The 23,016-nt window shown below is 36.5% G+C and overlaps 2 protein-coding genes across 5 annotated transcripts in view; one reads left to right on the top strand and one right to left on the bottom strand.

Moving 5' to 3' along the window:
- The window catches only part of LOC113491651 (igLON family member 5), a 108,970-nt gene that overhangs the window by 11,202 nt on the left and 74,752 nt on the right, over positions 1-23,016 (bottom strand). For all 4 annotated transcript variants that reach the window (XM_026868727.1, XM_026868730.1, XM_026868729.1 and 1 more), the window contains one exon: positions 3,688-3,794. In XM_026868727.1, coding sequence (XP_026724528.1) covers positions 3,688-3,751 — 64 coding nt within the window. In that variant the 5' untranslated portion in view covers positions 3,752-3,794. The remainder of the gene's footprint in view (positions 1-3,687; positions 3,795-23,016) is intronic.
- On the top strand, positions 13,271-17,398 carry LOC113491650. Its single transcript, XM_026868726.1, has 2 exons — positions 13,271-13,932; positions 14,400-17,398. The coding sequence occupies exon 2, from the start codon at positions 14,405-14,407 to the stop codon at positions 16,916-16,918; it is 2,514 nt and encodes an 837-aa protein (XP_026724527.1). The 5' UTR covers positions 13,271-13,932; positions 14,400-14,404; the 3' UTR covers positions 16,919-17,398.

Genomic DNA, 23,016 nt, shown 5'->3' with positions numbered 1-23,016 from the left:
AAGAAAGTAGCAACCGGCTGTCATGGTATGGGCGTGTTATGCGGAGGAATGAGAGTCAAGTGGTGAGGAAGGTGTTGAGTATGGATGTGGATTAACCGACCAAGGAAACGATGGATGGATTGTGTGAAAAATGATATGGCTGCAAAGAGTGTTTCTTGTGAGATGACGTCAGATAGTAATGTATGGAAGAAGAAGACATGTTGCGCCGACCGCAAATAATAATTAGGATAAGGGCAGGGGAATGATGATGTTTTGTTTTTGAGAAGATTTTTTGGGGATTTTGTGTCCAGAGGGCAGAAATCTATATCTATACTAATATATATAGAAGTAAAGCTGAAGAGTTTGTTTGTTTGTTTGAACGCGCCAATCTCAGGAACAACTGGTTCAAATTGAAAAAATCTTTTTGTGTTCAGTAGACCATTCATTGAGGAAGTTTTAAAGGAACATCACGCTGCAACAAATAGGAGCAAAGATACAATGGAAAATGTGGCAAAGACGGGGAAAAATATTAATCTTCGAGGGCTTTCGCTCAAAAATTCCTAATTTATATCTTCTAACCACGCGGACAAAGTCGCGGGCAACAGCTAGTATAGCTATATTGCTGAGGTACTGTTGTCTGTTCTTCCGTCTGACACTGGAATGTCATAGCTAGATAGTCGAAAATATAACAGACTATGAATCCTTGTTGTCGCTGCAAGTAACAACAAAGAGTAATTGTAAAATTTCAAGGTATCTAGTAATATTAAGGATTCGAAGATCAATAACGGTTGTTACGGACGTAGATTTGATGGGTGACCAGTATTTTTGCAAATGTCTTTTTCTTTAGTGTGTATGGAGTATTCATTGTTGCGAATACGACTCTTGCAATTGACCAGGCTTTTTTAATTCATATTTATCACTCGAGGTCTGCCAAAGAGGAATGGAACGGAGTCTTCTTAACATTAAAGTTATGGACAGAATAAGAAATACTAAGATCCGTGCCACAACCAAACTTTTAGACGTTACTCATAAAGCTGCTACGTTGAAGTGGAATTGGGCTGGTCACGTCTGTCGTATGCCAAACAACCAATGGGCAAAAATTACCACCGAATGGTCCGTGACACAAAACCGACATCAGCGAGGCAGACCCAGGCGGAGATGGCGGGATGACCTGGATTCCTTCTTACCGAACTGGTCACTCGCGGCTCTTGAGAGAGACAAGTGGAAGAAGAGTGGGGAGGCCTTTGCCCAGCAGTGGGACATTCCAGGCTAGTAAGAATAATAATAATTTAACGCCTACACATGTATGTATTTATTTGAAACAAAAACACACTGATTCAAAAAAAACTGTTATATTCGTACTTACATACTTACTATACAAATTGTATAAATACAATTTCAATATTTACTTATTCATACCATTTGGTAGACAACAGTCTGAAAGCTAACAACACCTTATTTGATCACAGACTGACAAGTGACAGCTCCTGTCATATGTCATTTGATATTGATAGTAACGCCATCTGTTGGCAATCGTGAGAACTAGAATAATATTTCGAGAATATCGAAGGTTTGAATGAAAAGTAAAATACTATTTGTCAACGAGAGAAACGCTGACGCCGTAGAAATGTAGAAATAGGTTAATAAAAAACAAACATGTAATCGCCCATCAAATTTATAACCTTACCAAAGGCAGCTTAACATCTATGTTTGTTTTATTTATTACAAGCTTTTCGCCCGCGGCTTCGCTCGCGTCGAAGTCGGTTATATCGCGTTTCCAGGAGAACCTTTCAAAAGTCCGGGATAAAAACTATCCTATGTTCTTTATGGTCAACTCTATCTCTGTACCAAATTTCATTAAAATCAGTTCAGTGGTTTAGTCGTGAAAACGTAACAGACAGACAGACAGAGTTACTTTCGCATTTATAATATTACATTATCTGCAAAATATCTACTACCTCTCACGGTTTATGAGATACAGACTGGCAACAAACGCACAGATAGCCGAGTCTTAGTCACAGGGTCCAGTTTTTACCCTAAAAAAGTCACTCTCTGCAAAAATTTTAATAGCCGTCGTATTTTAACCCAACTTGAAAGAGGAAGTTATCAATTCTCTTGACGTTTTTATTTTTTGTGAAATGTGTGTCCCAAAATTCCATTGTTGATCACCAAAATTCCTTTACAAAACACCTTGTATTTTATTCCCGAAAAAATATTATCTTATTTACTATTTATGGTGCGAAAACTATTAAAGAAATACCCTTTTTGTGGCCGGTAAACAAGTTACACATCTCCTCGCTAACGCTGACGAATCCCTCAAATGTATTGAACTGACAAGTCAGAGTCACGTCACTCGTCGAAGAGGAATGTCATTCACATACATTTGAAGAATCTACGTCACGCTAATATGATGTTACAAGTCAGGGCTCTGTGATTTGAAACTATGCTCTGTCCGTTTTAAGAATAACCTGTTGACAGGTGATGAAATTGATTAAAAAGTCCTGACCAACATTCTAATACGAATTAATGTGAAAATGGAATCGAAACTACACTCTGAAATCGTATATTACTGATGTATTATTCCACGGTGTAAAAATATTATAAACGCAAACATTTGTATGTTCCTCTTTCACGCAAAAACCACTGAACGGATTGAGACGAAACTTGTTACACAGATAGTTTATTATCAGGATTAACACATGGGATATTTTACAACCCGATATTATGTTCCCGTGGGATCATTTTCTATATGTAGCGAGCGGGCCCGCGGGCAGCCAGTATACATATAGTTTGAAAACAACAAAATGGCGCCCGGAAGTGACGGACGGTCGCCTCCATTTGCGCGGGAACAACATAATCACTTATTATAATTGTTTTATTGTGTTGTTGGTTATTTATTTGTTGTAGTTCCTTGGCTAAATAAAACAATGCTTTTCTGAATAAATGGTGGATGAGAATACACTTAGTTACACGTATTTTTGTAAGTACGTAATAATATAATATTCAACGACTTTTACACAACGCCATCTAGTCTCAAACTGAACAAAGCTTGAACTATCAGTACTGATAAACTTACTCATATACTTCAAAACACGTATATGTTAGAAATACATAAATTGCACCCAATCACAGAACAAATGATCGCGCTTATCACACAAACATTTTATACTGAACTGCCATCGAACCCGAGACACACCGTGACAATATATATTCTGGGACAACTCACACACGGTTATCTGATCCCAAGCTAAGCAGAGCTTGTGTTATGGTTACCAGAAAACTGATAAACATACTTATATATTTCTAAATACATACATTGTATAGATAAATTACACCCAGACACCAGAACAAATGATCATGCTCATCACACAACATTTGTCCTGGGCAGGAATCGAACCCACGACCTCCGGTATAGCAGTCAGGGTCACTAACCACTAGACCAACAGGCCCGCCAATAAATTCGTCGCAGTAGCCTCTATCACTCCGCTTTCCGTGCACTCGAAAGAAACCCTTGTTTATAAAGTTTCTCACACTAACTACACTAAAGGTCTCACAAATATTCATGTCACATGCACATTGCCTTTGCCATTCCATGTAATTTTTTTAGAAGGTTCCTCATGGACATCCGCAACGCAACGTGCCTATTTATTACAATCATGCACACACACACACACACATACACACTCCCAGCTCCCATTCCCGACTTACTTCTATTGTTCTGCGCGTGCGCCGCTATGAAGACGGCGGCTAGCACCACCCACGCGACGTCCATGTTGTCACACGCGACCACCACGCCACCAGGCCCGATACCTCATCTGTAACAATGAAAAATATTATATTAATAATATAATTATATCGCATAGAAAGGTGTTAATCAGTATTCTGTTTTTGAGAAACCGCCGTGGTCGAGTGGCGTACGCACCGGTTTCAAGGCGTCGCTAGCTCTGAGGTCCCGGGTTCGATCCCCGGTCGGGTCAATGTAAAAAGTTCACATTTTCTACATTGTCTCGGGTCTGGGTGTTTGTGGTACCTTCGTTGTATCTGAATTCCATAACACAAGTGCTTCAGCAACTTACTTTGGGTTCAGAACAATGTATGTGATGTTGTCCGCATTTATTTATTATTTATCTTATTGATTCTGTTACTGTCTAGCTGTTGCCCGCGAGCTCACCCGCTACAAACCTATAAATAATGATCAAATAGGAAAATAAAATCGGGATAAAAACTATCCTATGTGTTAATCCTGGTTATAAACTATCTGTGTACAAAGTTTCGTCTAAATCCGTTCAGTGCTTTTTGCGTGAAAGAGGAACAAACATCCATACATACAAACTTTCGCGTTTATAATATGAGTGAGATTGTTGCATCAAAGCTTTAAAAAGTATATCAGTATATTTCTATCTTTCATTATAAAATCGCAACGATGCGTCATTGTCGAAGATCTGTTATCTAAAAGATAGATGGTTTGAATATTAATTAACTGTTATCTCACGATGTAGCTTGCATTTTAATTTAGAAATTTTAAATTAAAATATCAGTTTTAAAGAAAATTTTAATAATCCTTACTAGTAGATGTTATAAATGTGAAAGTGTGGATGTTTGTTACTCAATCACGCAAAAACGGCTGGACAGATTTGGCTGAAATTCAGCTTGCACATAGCCATTGACTTGGAAAAGAACATAGGCTACCTTTAATCCCGATTTTTGAAATAAATCCCGAGGGAAAATTAAAAATGTGTGTAAAAGCTAAAAGTTCGCTAAGGGGATGTATTTCCACGGAAACGGGGACCACCGAACGCTGTAAACTGAAGTCCACGCAGACGGAGTCGCGGGCAACAGCTAGTCTTTTATAAAGCACACTTTTTAATCGCTTTTTGGCTTCACTCTATCAAATTTATATTATACTAGCTGTTGCCCGCGACTTCGTCCGCGTGGTTAGAAGATATAACTTATGATTTTTTCTTCGCTCCTATTAGTCGCAGCGTGATGGTATATAGCCTAAAACCTTCCTTGATAAATGGTCTATTCAACACAAAAAGAATAAAATAATTTTTCAATTTAAACCAGTAGTTCCTGAGATTAGCGCGTTCAAACAAATAAACTCTTCAGCTTTAAAATATTATATATTAGTAAGTATATAAGTATATACACCGTGATTTTTTAGTCGTCTTACAAAAGCAGCCCAGTTCATGTATCCAATGACTAGAACACGTTCATGATAAAAAAATAGGTATTTATGAGATTTGAATAAAAAAAAATGCAATTTTTATTCAATATTATGATGCAATTCGTAGTTTTTTAGAAACACAGCTCTGTTGCGAGCGCGGTCCGAGCCTTGTAACAATGGTGAGGGGCGCGGGCGGCGGCGTTTTTATCATTTTTAAGAGTATATTTCAGATTTCTCTTGTTTAATTTTTCTTCGTACTTATCATCTTAGTTGATGATAAAAAAATAATAATCGCGTCTAGGGGTATTTTACGTCGGATACATGAACTGGGCTCCTTTTGTAAGACGACTAAAAAATCACCGTGTATTAGATAGATTATAAGATTTATTCATATATCCTATTGCTTTGCAACTTACGTCTAAAACCTTCGCTTGCTTTACCAAGATTAAAACCGAATGATTTTCTACAAGAATGCAATTGATGTGTGTAGGTACATGTTTTTTTAGCGTAACCCCCTGTGAGGGGACGAAGTCATTCGGAAATAATGACCTTAAGGGGCATCGGGCCTCCGTAGGTTCGAACGATTATCGCAAATGCCATGGTATGCTAGGGGAAAGATATTTTAATTTGAAATAAGTATTTTTTTAATATAAATTGTTTTTGGCCCAGAATAGAGAGTCGTGGAAGGATTTGGGGGAAGCCTTTGCCCAGCTGTGGGACACAGTGGGCTAGTTAAAAATATGTTTTTAAATAGTATATTTGACGACCTCCGTGGTCGAGTGGCGTACGCACCCGTTTCAAGGTGTCGCTAGCTCTGAGGTCCCGGGTTCGATCCCCGGTCGGGTCAATGTAAAAATTCACATTTCTACATTGTCTCGGGTCTGGATGTTTGTGGTACCTTCGTTGTATCTGAATTCCATAACACAAGTGCTTTAGCAACTTGCTTTGGGTTCAGAACAATGTATGTGATGTTGTCCGCATTTATTTATTTATATTTAATATAAGTAGTTATCTCGTCTGTTGTAAAATGGAGTTTGAAGTTTTCAATAATTATAAAATTTGTTTCTACCTAATCAAAGGTTTTTTCTTTTCAAGTAACTTTAAAAAGGAGTTTTTCATTCTTTGATTTTTTATTTAACGTTAAATAGCTGTCATTCAGTCCTATAAAAAAATCATAAAATTTAGGTCTGTTGTTTTTTATTTGAAGTCGGTTTATGTTTTTCGTTGTTAAAAACAATATTATTGTATCAGAGAACTTAGTAATATTGAATCAGGTTTGCATACACTACATGACAACGAGTAATAAAAATAACCGTAAAACGAGACGTTTCAGAAAAGCACGGAACGTTACTAATAAAAAAATACTTCTTTCAGTTTCTTCATTCGTCAGGTTTTGATGCTTAATAACAATAGGGATGATGACAAATTTTTTTTGCAGTGTCCGTCTTGTAGTTTTTTGTATAATAATGGATACGTATTTTTTAATTTGTCCCGCAAACATAAATTGACCAAATTATTCACTGAATGAAACTTACGCGTACCGTCACAATATGGTATAAATTTTACTCTATCGTTACGTCACAAGCCCCCTCTCCTAAACTTTTAAGTAGTTAATCTTTGTCAATTCTATTTTTTCTGAAAAAGGAAAAAATACATGTCTCATACTTTTCAATTATCTAACTGAGGGACTAATGAGATTTTTTTCTTTTTATACCCAGTCATCATCCCTATTGTAGTATTTAAATTATGAAGCTTCAATAATCATAAATGAGGAGATCCGTAGACGAACGAAAGTCGCCGATATAGCCCGTAGGATTAGCAAGCTGAAGTGGCAATGGGCGGGCCACGTAGCGCGAAGATCGCACGGCTGATGGGGCAGAAAAGTTCTGGAGTGGAGACCACGTACCACCAAGCGCAGCGTGGGACGGCCAAAAACAAATACAAACGACAAATTTAAATACAACAGTTTGTATGTGCATGTTTGTTACACTTTCACGCAAAAACTACTGAACCGATTTAGACGAAACTTGGTACACAGATAGTTTATGACCAGGATTAACAAATAAGACAGTATTTATCCCGATTTTATGTTCTCGTGCGACAATTTTCGCTAGCTAGTTTAAAATAAAAATATTTTTAATACGCTTAAAAATCTGTATTAATGAAATAACCCATACGAAATCACGCAAGAAAACATGATATTGCTAGCTGCCCCTTAAGTTACCCCATCGTAAAATCAATTGTGCATTGAGGGGTCCGTTTATATATTTATTTATGCGAAGGGGAAGTAATGTACGAATGAATTATTAAGAAAAATATGTTTTTCCGAATTTATGGGTTGAAATTGATATTGGATATTTATTTTGTTAACGAAACAACGCAAACTATGAAGAATTTATTCTTGTGTACACACCCAGACACAGAACAAATGATCATGCTCATCATATAAACAACTAGCTGTTGCCCGCGACTTCGTCCCCGTGGGTAGAATATATAAGTTATGATTTATACCTGTCCTGTTTTTTTCACATTTTCCTTTGTATCTTCGCACCTATTAGTCGCAGCGTGATGGTTTATAGCCTAAAGCCTTCCTCGATGAATGGTCTATTCAACACAAAAAGAATTTTTTAATTTGGACCAGTAGTTTCTGAGATTAGCGCGTACAAACAAACAAACAAACTCTTCAGCTTTATATATTAGTATAAGTATACAGATATAGATTGTTCTGAGTGGGAATCGAATCGGGTAACCGACTCCCAGTCTATGGAATGTAATCCTCATGTCTTGAGTTTCACAAACATTCAAGTCACATGCACACAGACACCCAGACTCAGGACAAGCATTCGCGTATCACACAAACGCTTGTCCTACGCGGGGATTGAACAAACACGTTACAAGTGACGTGACGTGACGTCAACCGCTGGGCTAGCCATGCAGTCATATAAAGAAAACAGATTTAACTGTAAATTAAAAATAGAACAAACAAAATACCAGTGTATATACGTCCCACTGTTGGGCACAGGCCTCTCCCCGTATAGGGAAGGTTTGAGCATTGATCACCACGCTAGCTCACTGCAGCCGATATCAGATTACAATATGTATTTTAATCCAAGTTTCCTCACTCACTATAAGCTGTATCTCACGAACCGTGATCGTTAGACAGCTGAAATTTTCACTGACGATGTATTTTTATTGTTGCCTTTATAACAACAACTGAAAATATATATTTTTAAAACAATTGGTTTATTTAGTAGTAGAAATAGTTTTTATTTGTACGGAACTCTCAAAGTCTTGACTCTGGCTCGCAATTGATCAGCTTTAAGACATTAATTCTAGAAAATTATAACCATTATAAACGTTATTTTTAAAATCATCATCATCATCTCAGCCTATAGCTGTCCACTGCTGGACATAGGCCTCTCCATACTTTTAAAATGCATACCACAATTTTACTAATCGCATTAAACTCCAAATAACCGATTTCCAATTTCCAATTTGCTCAATCCACTTGACCATACGGCACTACTGCTTACCCCACAACATTGGGGCGTGAAGGGTATGTGTAATCATGCGAGAAATTACGATCGATTTGCCCTCAATATTTACAATAGTAGATGCATTTTGAATTAATACTAGTCCCTAAGCTACAACTTTGACTGGCCTGTTGGTCTAGTGGTTAGTGACCCTGACTGCTATACCGGAGGTCGTGGGTTCGATTCCCACCCAGGACAGAAGTTTCAGTGATGAGCACGATCATTTGTTCTGTGTCTGGCTGTGATTTATCTATATTATGTATGTATTTAGAAATATAAAAGTAAGTTTATCAGTTGTCTAGTACTCATAATACAAGCTTTGCTTTTTTTGAGACTAGATGGCGCTGCGCTGAGTGAAAGTTGTGGAATATTATCTTCTGACCAACTTTCATAACGAGTTCCTCCGTATTTCGAAAGGCACGTTAAATGGTATGTCCCGGCTGTTATTCCTTCATATTTGACAGTCGTTACAGGTAGTTAGAAGCTAGAAAGTCTGACAACTAGTCTAACTAAGGGGTGTCGTGTTGCCCAGGTAACTGGGTTGAGGAGGTCAGATAGACAGTCGCTCCTTGTAAAACACTGGTACTTAGCTGAATCCGGTTAGACTGGAAGCCGACTCTAACACTACCAAATTGATCACCACGCTAGCTTCCGATTTCAGATGTAATCGTTTTTATTGTTGTTCTGGAAGCATCCAGAATACATCACCTGTTAACATTTCAAGTGTCTTGCTATCATGGTTTATGAGATGCAGCTGAGTGACAGACGGACAGATAATGAGATTGCAAAACCTCAGTAATACGGTTTGATATTAAACCTTTGGTTCGTTAATGCTTAGAAAAACACCGCATATAACTATTGCCTATAGATATATCTTAGAAGTATTCTCGATAACAACACTCAATTTCGAATAATAGTCTTGTTACATCAAAAAAGGGCGTGTCAAACATCAATACAACAACATCATAAATTACAATATCAATTATTGCGGTACCGAGCACCGAACCCGCTCCCCACGGGCCGCACCCCTCACCAGTCAATATTGGTTTTAATGTCAAATTAGAGACCCCTCTCTTGTGACCTTTGATCCTTGGGGGAGTCGAAAAAATGACAGAAAAATAATATTTATTGTACATCAAAGATGTTGAAGTATTTTCTGAGGTTTTTGATATGTTTTCGTTTGTTTAAATTAAAAAACAGACATTGGTATCAAACTTATAACATGTATTTTGGTTTTTTTTTTATGAATGCGGACAACATCACATACATCGTTCTGAACCCAAAGTGAGTTGCTAAAGCACTTGTGTTATGGAATTCAGATACAACGAAGGTACCATAAACACCCAGACCCGAGACAAATAGAAATGTGAATTTTTACATTGACCCGACCGGGGATCGAACCCGGGACCTCAGAGCTAGCGACACCTTGAAACCGGTGCGTGCGCCACTCGACCACGAGGTTTCGAACTAAAGTAAATTAATAGTTTTAAACAATCTAAAAACCTTCGTTGACTTCATTCAAATTTATCAAAAACGGTCCACCTGTTTTTATAGTTGTAAATTACATTGTCATCGAGTATAAAACTACCCTGAAAATTTCAGTCAGTCAAATTGATAATACCCCTCTTTTTGCGCTTGGGGTACAAATACAACGAAAAACATAGATCAATAAATTTCTTCCCATGCCCCCTCAACAGATAGCTTATTTTAATTTATGCAAAACCAGCCCTAATCATTTATTTGTTTGTCGTGAACCAGCCCTTAATACTTTCCCAGGGAACTTTTTAATTATTCCGAATAAAGCAAGGATTAGACTCGACAAATCTTTTAAATATTAGCTAAATGTCACTTACAGTTTTGTTGGTAGGGTGTGAATTTATAAGGGGTGTAACAGGGGTTTATTTAAAAGGTATTAAATTAATATTGTAAATGCGAAAGTGTGCGTGTTTGTTACTGTTTTACGCAAAAACGGCTGGATGGATTTCGATGAAATTTGGTATGGAGTTACCTTATACCTTGGATTTACATATAAGCTTTCTATCTGAACAGCTTTTTGCAGCTGTTTTAATATAAATCAAGTGTTATTATTTAATTTATTCGATGAATACCTATGTTTTACAAATAATAATGCTTTACTCGAGGAACGTTTTGCAATCCCTTAGTGAGTTTTTTTCCACTTATTTTAAGGGGTAAAACTGATCCCTAATCTATACTTCTATATAAAGCTGAAGAGTTTGTTTGTTTGTTTGAACGCGCTAATCTCAGGAACTACTGGTCCAAATTGAAAAATTATTTTTGTGTTGAATAGACCATTCATCGAGGAAGGCTTTAGGCTATAAACCATCACGCTGCGACTAATAGGAGCGAAGATACAATGGAAAATGTGAAAAAACCAGGGCGGTTATAAATCATAACTTATATTATTATCTACTTCCCACGGGGACGAAGTCGCGGGCAACAGCTAGTTGATTATAAAGCTCCGCTTTCTACCCGTCTGATTGGCACTGAACTGTATCTGTTGAAACAGAAATATATTCTTTCTTTATTTTCTTTGAATGAACTGTGATTGTTAGACGGTTAAAATTCCGAGATTATGAGATAAAATTAAACCAATGGACAGACAGAGGGGTATAGAGTATGTTTGTAATGAACCCTCAGTCCGATTCACACTGAGTCGATTTTAAACAAAATAAAAATGGCTTGATCGAAAACGAAAAAAAAATATCGATTTTCAAGTCCGTTTTTAAACTTTCTTTAACCCCAAAAATTATAATACTTCAATTATTCACCGAATAAACATAGATATACATCAGCTAGTACAATAAGGCACGCACGAAACTTGCTAATTGTCGACACCAGGTGGCGCTAACGACGCAAAATTATCATTATTCAATGTTGCACGTAAAACATACGGGATTGGATTCTGATTGGGTATGGACGTTTGGCAATTTTTTTGGAGTTTAAAATGTGAGTAAGTTTAATGACGAAGAAAGATAAAAGGTAGTTGGAAATAATAATGTACACGAATTCTTTCGAACATACTTAAATTGATTTAATTACAATGAATTGAACTTAAACGTGACGTCACTTCTGTGTGAATATTTTGTGATATCGTTACGTCACGGGTCTAACTTACACGTCTCGCTTTAGAGTTTGACTCTGTCAATGTTTATAGTACAGATAAAGACAAAAATACTTGTCAACATTCTAATGTAACAGTGTACATAATTGAACATCTCCGAAACTGCTCGACCGATTGTCATGAAATTTTGTGTACATGGGTAGGTCTGAGAATTGAACATTTGTTTTTTTTACTTTCCCTTTCTTCATATGGCATAGCAACGTTTGCAATAAAAAGTGTTTTGACTATGATTTTTTTTATAATTTTTGTTTCGTTTGAAAAGTATCTATGAAAAAATCAAAATACTTCAAATACTTTTGATTTTAGACTGATTTGACTCGCGGGCCCGCCCAAAATGAGCTCCCGTAATTTATTATTACTTCGTCGCGGTTACAAAATGATTTAGATGTTTCATAATTATTTATACCAATGCCAATACGGTTAATTTAAAATGTCAAATGTTAAGAAAGTTTTTTAGCCGAATGGTTGAGGTCACAACGCCAAACCCACTGAGCGCGACGTGTTGACACGATCCCCGCGTAGGACAAGCGTTTGTGTGATCCACGAATGCTTGTCCTGAGTCTGGGAGTCTTTGTGCATGTGATTTATATGTTTGTGAAACCTAAGGCACACTTAGTGAAACACAAGGATTAAAATCCTTAATGCGGCTGTCGTTAAAAAAATCGTGTCGTCGGACACTAGCCACTAGATCACCAGACCTTTCAATTATAAACAGAACTAGCTGATGCCCGCGACTTCGTCCGCGTGGTAAGGCGTTAGAAAATAAATATTAGAAATTTGTAAAATCGTATTTTTTTTTGAATCCACGGTACTTTTGCCCCTAGTTGTAAGATATTTCATTACTATTGTGTTCCTATAAATCATAGCTTGGCAGATGTATATCCTACTACTTACTAGCTTTCGCCCGCGTCGAGGTCGGTTATATCGCGTTTCCAAGAGAACCCTTCAAAAGTCCGGGTAAAAAACTATCCTATGTCCTTTCTCAAGGTCAACTCTAACTCTGTACCCAATTTCAATTTATTTAACAAATTTCATTTCAATTTAAAAAGCGTACCAGACTGACAGACAGAGTTACTTTCGCATTTATAATATTAGTAGGGATTGCCGTCCTCAATGAGTGTACTATCTAACACAGAAATTTTTTTTCATACCGCTCAATAGTTTCTGAGATTAGCGCGTTCAAAAAACAAACTTACAATTGCTCTGCATTCCTCATCATTCCTTATAACATGGCGTGAACATGATCCCATTTAGGACTTATACCACTCCCTTGGCAGACATAACCACCCCTCTAGTTCCCAGTTCTCAAAGGTACCGGCGCGTGGCGTGCATTCATCAATACTAGTTAGGGGCGAGTGTGGTACCAATAGTACCATTGCTTAAAATTTTAAAGTATTTAAAAACAAATTTTGTGTCTATTTGTAGAGTTTCTTTTGGATTTATCTTTATTGGTACACATCGAAAATGATTACATAGGGACATAAAATTGGGATGATAACTATCCTATGTGTTAATCCTGGTTATAAACTATCTGTATACCGGCTTGTTCTCAAAAAAGTGGCACTGTAACCTGCCGTACAGTTTTTGTAAGAAATTTTTATTTTTTTCTTAAGAGATGTATATAATTTTGTTAAGTATTTTATTTAAAGATACTTTTTACACAGAGGCTATGTAATTTTATGGAATTTAATAGTACATACTAACTACAAATTGAATTTAATGTATTTGTTTCTCTGTGACCTGGCGTGTCCAAACACGACTTGTGGCACTTTAAAGTAAAATAAAAATATATTCGGTTTAAAATAAATTTAAAAATGTTTAAAACTAAAGTCTTGTATATGATTAATTTTAAGCTAACATAGACCATATTTATATTATAAACCTAATTTCAAAGTTATTCACGAAAAACAAATGTCCAACGTTATTTTCTCTATAACCTGTGCTTGCACACAATCGCACGGCACTCGTATACTGTGACGTCCTCGATGTCCCTTCCCCGCCCAGACGCACCCGCCAGTATCGAGCAAACCACCGACAGGACTGTACGCGTTTTGATTATTGGCAGTTTTAGAAAAAGAAGATCGAAAAACATCAGTCGGAGTTTGTAATTGGTATGTTATCTTTATTCTGTCTCTAATATTATTGTTAATGGTTAAGTTGATTTTGAATTGCGTTTATTTAAATATAATATTCAATGCACCTTTCCTAATAGCATAGGTATAAACTTCTGAATTGGAACCGTTACGCTGTTATAAGATGTTAACAGTCATATTCTCATTAACCTGTGTGTCTTTAACCTGCTTGGAAAGCACAGGTTAAAGACACACAGACCAGGTTAAAGAGACTTTTCTTAATTTCCTTCAATTTTAAATTATAATCAAGTTTCTATTTCATGCAAATAAGCAACATATGCATGGTTCTATTCTTGTTGTATGTGTATGTGTTAAAACAATACATTTAAACTTATTTGGGTACTTAGTTATTGCATTTTCAATTTGTCGTAGAAGCAATGTGTGCAATGTGTGCAATAATTACGGCTCATATTGTTCCGAGGTTTATTTATATTTTCATTTTTAAGGTAAAATGCCAAAACGAAAGAGTAAGACAAAAGAAGAAATCTTAGCTAGGAAAAGAGAACTTGAAAGAAAGAGGTACGAAAAAATAAAAAACAACCCGGATCTTTACGCAAAATACAAAGAAAGAAATAAAGAAAAGTACGAGAAACGTAAAAAAGAGGGTAAGGTTACGTCTATAGATAAATTGCCAGCGAGAGACCAAAGAATGTTAAGAAAAAAATGGAGAGAAGACGCAAAAAAATCATATCAACGCAAAAAAGAAGCAAAAGCAAGGATACAACTCTTTCTTGAGTGCAACAGTCCACCTTCCAGTGATATAGAAAATATCAATCCCGAAAATATTGGAGGCAGTAACGGAAATTACCCTGAAAGCCTGGGCAAATCTGAGTGTGGAAGAATCACTAGGTCCTACCTCAGGTCAAGAGATGTTAGTCCAGCAAGTTCATATGTCTCATCGGTAAATTCAGCTGAAATTGTCTCTCCCAGTGCTCAACGTTTAGTTAGAAAGCTGAGATATAAAAAAGACAAAGAAATTGCATCCTTAAGACTCCAACTGCAATCAGTAAAAAAAGTTAATGATGCCTTTAGAAAAAAACTATCCAGACTTCAATCATTAAATGCAAATATTTACGACCCAGCTTTACCTGGCACTAGCCGTGATGACTCAACGGAAGAAGCTTTGTTGCAGTCGTATAAGAATGAGAAATCGTACAAAATTAAACAAATAATATCAGCAAGTCTTCAACAACAATTCAAATCTGCAAAATTACACAGAAAATTTAAGACAATGTTTAGAAAAAGGGATTTACCCAAGAAACAATCAGTGTTGAAAAAGAAGAAGGATGTAAAAACGTTTCTGTCGGACGATGAAAATAGTAGCTGCACGGCTGGAAAAAAAGAGTACGTCAAGAAGGAAGGTATAAAGGTACAAAAACGATATTTAAATGATTCTCTGGGTAATCTTCATAAAAAATTCAATTCGTCCCAACCCTATATTTTGAGCTTTGCTACTTTTTGTCGATTTAGACCATTTTGGATTTTACCTGCTTCTAAAAGACCAAAAGAAATGTGTCTTTGTGTGATTCACGAAAATTTTCAACTCATAGTATCTGCACTTCACAAACACCAAATTATAGCGCCAAAGGATGCTACTAATCTGCTGAAAACAATTTGCTGCAATGTATATAATGCTAGATGTTTATTCCGAGATTGCATCAACTGTAATGATAATGTTATTCAATATCTGGTATATGACGATGCTACTGACTTTTACTATTGGTCATGGAACTCTAAAACTGAAACTATAGTACAAAACGGTTGCAATAAGACAATAAGATTAGTTAAGAAAGAAAAAATGAAGACAAAACCAAAAGAAGCTATAAAACTTTTCGAAGATATGATAGATAAATATATGAAACACTGTGGAAGAATGGTGAGTCAGCAAGAAGCAATAAAAGAAATAAAAGAACAGCTGAAACCTGAGGAAGCTGTAATCCACGTTGATTATTCAGAAAACTATAAATGCTCATATGCAAAAGAAATCCAATCGGCACATTTTGGAGCTAGTAAGCCGCAAATCACTATTCACACCAGTGTACTTTATTTTTTTGACGTGAATATGCAGAAACAAACACAATGCTTTGCCACGTTTAGTCCGAATCTCAGACATGATACTGCAGCTGTATGGGCTCATATGGATCCCATAATAGATTACTTAAAAGCACATTCACCACAAATAACAACTTTTCATATAGTGTCGGATTCTGCAACCAGTCAATATAGAAATTACAAGATATATTATGTTATTACAGCTCTAAGATGGAACTACCCTCAACTGAAATGTGTAACATGGAACTACTCTGAATCTGGACACGGCAAAGGAGCTCCAGATGGAGTCGGAGCTGTTATAAAGCGTACTGCTGATTCATGTGTTAACCATGGAGCTGATGTGCCAGATTTTGAAAGTTTTTCCCGTTTATTAACGCAAAACCTAAAAAATGTTGTAACTGAAACTGTTTCCGATTATAAGATTTTTGAAAAAGATTTGTTACTCCCTGATAAGTTACAACCATTTAAAGGTACCCAACAAGTCCACCAAATTGTATGGTGTAATTCTAGAAGCACGTCTGTTGTTTTAAGACGTCTTAGTTGTACCAAAGAAACGTGCTTAACTGAGGCTGAATACTGTAAGCATGGAAAACACCTTGGCTTTCATAATGTTCTCGTCTCGACACCGAAGCCAAAACGTAAAAAAACAAAAGAATCTTCTATGAAGCAAACTCCTCGACATGTAAAGACTCGCCTGGACTTCTTTGATGTTTCAGATGACAATGACGAGTTTGTTGCTCCTGAAACAGATCTTTCTGTACCTGTAGATGATATAAGTGTTACAACGCTTCATAGATCTACACCATTTTCAGCACTTTCCGAAATAGAATTGCCATCTGAACTTCGAAGAAGTACCTTAGACAACATTTTAAGTCAAAATGTGGCTGATTTTTCAGATGACGAGATATTTTAAGGTTTACTCTATTTTCATTGTTCCGTACCCAAAGGGTGTCCGTCCGTCCGTCTGTCACCCGGCTGTATCACAAGAACTGTGAGAGTTAAACAGTTAAAATTTTCACAGAGATGGCATATTTCCCATATCCCATACTTCAGAAATGACTTTTGTGTGTCCGTTTTATGGGCAATGGTACGGAACCTTCCATACGCGTGTCCGGCTCGAACTTGGCTGTTTTTATTTTGTTTATTACACACAAAGATTTTTTGTTTATTTGCACAAGGTAAGCGTAAGTTGGTAACTAAAGAAAAACGTTTTTTACGACTGATTACTTAAGACTGATTAATTAAGTACTTGAATATAACTATTTTAGTTATGGGAATAATTATTTTATGTTGATATCACCTATGTCGATAAGTGTTAAGATCAGATTTTTTTATAGCTCAGAAAGAGTAGTTTTGATTGTTTTTTTTTAAATAAATGCTGATTTAACAAGAATCCGTTGTTATTTTTTCAGTAACCTGTTTGACTCTCTTTCACTTGTCAGTATTTTCTCATTATCCTGTGCCATGTCTCTTTAACCTGTGCACTGTATTTTTTAATTAGCTTTTTTTAATAAGGGAATGCACATAATGAGTTCCCTTTTCATTATTCCTTACCAGAAAAATACCTCAAACAGATTTCTACAGGAAAAACCTAAAATTTCTCAAAGTCTATATTTTTTGTCGAAATGTGCCACATTTTTGAGAACGACCCTTAACCAAGTTTCGCCTAAATCCTTTCCGTGGATTTTGTGTGAGACTGGGTGTCTTTATGCATGTGTGACTTCATTTTGCGAGAGTTTAGCTAAAATCAGGTAAAATGAAAATTGGTCACCAACGATTTTTATTATAGAGATAAAAATATAAAATCAGAAAAAAAAACAACTGTATAACTATAATAGTTCATGAGATATAGCTTAGTTAAAGACAGACGGACAGAAATCATAGCCTTACACAACTTAAACAAGTTTAATATTTTTTTTCCACGTTTTTATATACTCACTTTTCTTGTTTGTTTGTCGTTCCGGTTGCAATGCTATTTACAACTATAAAAACAGCTGGACCGATACGATAAAATTTGAATGGAGTGACATTTAAAAACGTGGGGTTTACCATTTAAATTTAAAACACTAAAAACTAACTAACTAACTGACGACTTCCGTGGTCGAGTGGCGCACGCACCGGTTTCAAGGTGTCGCTAGCTCTGAGGTCCCGGGTTCGATCCCCGGTCGGGTCAATGTAAAAAATTCACATTTCTACATTGTCTCGGGTCTGGGTGTTTGTGGTACCTTCGTTGTATCTGAATTCCATAACACAAGTGCTTTAGCAACTTACTTTGGGTTCAGAACAATGTATGTGATGTTGTCCGCATTTATTTATTTATTTATTATTTATTTAAGAAAAAATAACAAAAATCACCACCCATCGAAAACCAAACCTTCTTTTAAACACAACAAAACTTCAACCATGGTAAAATACCATGAAGGTTTAAAACCATTTCGTTCACATACAATAGGGTAACTAGCCAACGCGCGTTTACAAGGGGTGCTACACAATTGTGCGTATCGGCAACTGGCAGCGTGTCAGACACGCGCCGGTCACGAGTCGGACTTGCGTCGGTTACGAGACACATTATTCCTATACCAGGGGTCACCAGTATTCTATAGATGATCCTGTTAATTTTTAACGTAAATAGTTAAAGTATCTTTGTTGGTTAAAGAGGGTTGTAGTTGGTGAGAATATCGTCTATTTTTTGAGGATCAATTGATTATGTCACGTGTGATTATTTTATCGGTTTCGTTGGTTACTATTATTAGTATAAAATACGGGTCAAGTGTAAATCAGACTTGAGAAACGCTCGTCCCGCAGAAATCGACGAAAGAAAATATTTTTTGTTTAATACCTAATGTTTATTTATCAAATGTTATAGTACATTGCCAAAGTTAAACTATGATTTAATTTTTATTTAATGTTACTTTAGGCAGTAAAAGAATTACAAATTAATTATTCATAATAAAATCTGTCCCATTCTATTCGGTTCTCGAGATGCAGACTGGTGACAGACGGAAGGACAGCTGCGGAGCTTTTGTTACTGGGTCCCGTTTCCCATTGTGTACAGAACCGTGAAAACCAAGACAAAAGCTCAGTGCCTAAATTAGACCTGTCAACTCAATACATCATATGTCATCATTGGCCTAGCCTTTTCCCAACTATGCAGCTAAGTACCTGTGTTATACAAGGAGCGACTGCCTATCTGACCTCCTCAACCTAGTTACCTGGGCAACACGACACCCCTTGGTTAGACTGGCTGTCAGACTATTTTTCAGCTTCTGACTATCTGTAACGACTGTCAAAGATGTAGGAATAACAGCCGGGACCCACAATTTAACGTGCCTTCCGAAACACGGAGGAACTCCTTATGACAAAGATGGTCACCCATCCACGGACCAACCGCGTCAAGCATAGCTTAACCTGTGATCGAATCACTTATGCGGTTATAGCTTAGCCACGAGCTCTATCTATGTATGTATATTTCTATGTATGTATATGAAAAGTAAAAAAAAATCAATATGTCCAAGTAATGAATTCATTCGTATGTTCGCTTATTTTACGGTCTTCTATTGTCAAAGTTTGCGGTTGAAATTGTAAATTCCTAGCACCATCCGTCTCTTAGGTTTGAAAGTGAACTTTATTGATTATCCTTTTCCAGTCTCTTTATAGTAATTAATTATTATTTGCATCCAATTTAAAACAATTTTTCAATGATGTCAAAGAATTACAAATACTCACGCGTGTACGTAAGTAAACGCACCACTTTCCCACGTTTCAATAAACTCACTTTCTTGTTTGTATGTCGTTCCGGCTGGACTTTACAACTAAATTTTCAGGCACTTCCCGATAAGCTAGCAGGCTGAAATTTTCAGGGTAGACTCAAACCAAATGACAATGCAATTTACAACTATAAAAACTGACAAAATTTTACTTTAAAAACGTGAGTATTTAGATTTATTCAATCTATAAATTATTTTTCTATTAAAAACCCTATTCCTCCAGTCTTCGGTTCCCTGCCACCATCCAATTGTGTGCTACATCATGTTCGGCAGATATCTAATAATGAAATTCCTGTGTCCGCCTTCCTCTCGTAAATTTTACGTAAGTCTTAAGAATGTTCAAGTGTCACCAAGTTTCAAACTAACGAGTTTGGACAAAGTTTAAAATACATTTCGGAAATTACGATCTTTTTAATTAGATTCTTTTTGTTAAATGGGTAGGATGTGGGGGTTTTGACTGTGGAGTTTAAGGTTCATGAATTACTAGCTCCACGAGGTTAGAATTTTCCCCGTTTCTTCCACATTTTCCATTGTATCTTCGCTCCTATTAGTCGCAGCGTGATGTTATATAGAATATAGCCTTCCTTGATAAATGGTCTATACATCACAAAAAGAATTTTTCAATTCGAACCAGTAGTTCCTAAGATTAGCGCGTTCAAACAAACAAACAAACTCTTCAGCTTTATATATTAGTATAGTAACATTAGTTTAACATCATAAAAATATAGATTCCAATACATTCTTACATAGTTACAAGTAAACTAATAAAACGTATTTAAATACGGAAGACAGCGTGCTGCTAGGCAGTTTGTTGCTCTATTTCTTCTCTCACAGCAAGAGCACTTAGGGAGCGGTGACGGGTGGAGCAACTAGGTGCTGTCCAATGTAACCTAACCTTCAAAAAGTGGTATTTAATAGCTTAATTTGGATAAATGATTTTTGATTTTGATAAAAGCAACTTCCAATAAAGAAATACTGAACAAAACTGGATGATTTCTGATGATTTGACTGCACGGATAGCCGAGTGGTTGAGGTCATCACGCCAAACCCACTGTGCGCGACGTGTCGCGGGTTCGATCCCCGCGTAGGACAAGCATTTGAGTGATCCACGAATGCTTGTTCTGAGTCTGGGTGTTTTTGTGCATGTGAATTGTATGTTTGTGAAACACCCCGCGACAAAAGGATTAAATTCCTTAGCGCGGGAGTCGTTTTAAAAAAAATAATAATTATGGGACCAAATGACAGCTATTGCACGTTAAATAAAAAAAGAATCAACACGATCTTTGAAACCCTAGTTCACATAAATACTTAGACCTTTGTTTAGTCCTAGCTACCGCATTAGGTTAAGTAACCTGTAATGGTAGATTAGTGTGATAATTAAATAAATAACATCGTGTCATCCATTCTAACTTCTGAGATAAATAACGTCCTCCCATTTTTAGGTTTATTGAAAAATTTACTTTTTGGGTGTCGTAGGATAGTCCGATAACCTAAAAAGGTAGAATTGGGTATTTTAGCTACTTGGGTGAGGAATATGCCTGGTAGTGGATCATTCGTCGAGTGGCGTAAGCACCTGTTTCAAGGTGTCGCTAGCTCTGAGGTCCCGGGTTCGATCCCCGGTCGGGTCAATGTAAAAATTCACATTTCTACATTGTCTCGGGTCTGGGTGTTTGTGGTACCTTCGTTGTATCTGAATTCCATAACACAAGTGCTTTAGCAACTTACTTTGGGTTCAGAACAATGTATGTGATGTTGTCCGCATTTATTATTTGATAGGCTCCTTGTAAAGAAATGTTTGTCGCCCGTCACATAACTGTCCTAACCTAGTATGTTTTCGCATCTAGTCTCAAACTAAGCAAAGCTTGTATGATGAGCAAACAATTCTTGATTAAAGGTCAGACTACGCACTCAAATAATTATTTGTTTATATTTTTTTTGATAACAATTTAAGGAGATACCCTAGTAGGTAGTGGTAGGTGGACTGCCAAGTCAAAGGTCGTTGGTTCGAATCCACGTACAAAGTTCTTTTCGCATTCATGATATCACTTGCTAAAAACGGTGGCAGAAAACATGGTGAGGCGTGACACACGTGAGAATGTTTCAAGTGTGTGTTGCGTCACGTCAGAGGACTACGGGCGGGAGACACTCTGACACCAGGGGGTACATCAACTGTGTAAGAAGAGATGAAAGAAATACATACTTACGATTAAAATCCAAGATTATTTTTATTTCTTTCCTAGTCCATTTATTTTAAAAACTATTCAAAATTCACTTTATGCTTTATTTCTCACAATAAACATTCCTCTTCCGTTACAAAAACTCAAAATACTAATTCACTTTAAGTATACTGTCGTTCTAATACACTATCGCATTTTCAAATATTTATATACCACAACACACAAATATTGTCAGTGAATACACATTATGAAACTTTACTAAACATTCACAACAAAAAAATCCCTTTAAACAACTTCTTTCGTTCGGATTTTTACAATTTATTACAACGCGTTAGACGTCCACTCGCCTCGGCACCCCGAGTCAAACTACCCCACCAATACTACATTCTTTAAAAAATTTGTAGGATTGTACTTAAGCAGAGAATACGTCATAGTAAGGGGTAAATAATTACTAGTAAATTGACCACAGAATGTCAAAATTTTGTTCTCAAAGTAAAGTTCTATTTGAGTTTTAAAATGGATTAAAAAGAAAATTTGTTTAATACAAAAAAGTTGTATCCTACATCCTACTAATATTATAAACGCAAAAGTTTGTATGTATGGATGTTTGTTCCTCTTTCACGCAAAAACCACGGAAAGGATTTAGACGAAACTTGGTACACAGATAGTCTATAACCGGGATTAACACATAGGATAGGTTTTTATCCCGATTTTATGTTACTGTGTGATCATTTTCGACTCGTAGCGGGCGGGCCCGCGGGCAACAACTAGTGATTATTATATTAGTATAACTCTGATAAAGTGGGGTCAGCAGAGATGATAGTGGCGGAAACATATACTTTACGGAATTGAGATTAGTGACTGTTTTAATACCCATAATAATATTGTAGACTTTAAATTTTATAACATTCCATGACGGCCAGAATAGAGAATCGGGGAAGGATTTGGGGGAGGCCTTTGCCCAGCAGTGGGAAACAGTGGGCTAGATAAAAAAAAAAACACAAAAAACATTACCCAGTGGAAATGATCATACAGACACTTTTTTTGGAAGTATCTAACCGTATTAA

The sequence above is a fragment of the Trichoplusia ni genome, chromosome 3 (genome assembly GCF_003590095.1).
Source record: "Trichoplusia ni isolate ovarian cell line Hi5 chromosome 3, tn1, whole genome shotgun sequence".
Lineage (NCBI taxonomy): Eukaryota > Metazoa > Arthropoda > Insecta > Lepidoptera > Noctuidae > Trichoplusia > Trichoplusia ni.
The sequence above is the reverse complement of the archived record's forward strand: the minus strand, read 5'-3'. Positions and strand labels throughout refer to the sequence as shown.

What these genes read in the sequence shown, in the direction of transcription:
- LOC113491650 (XM_026868726.1), top strand. Translation starts at nt 14,405, where the DNA reads ATGCCAAAACGAAAGAGTAAGACAAAAGAAGAAATCTTAGCTAGGAAA.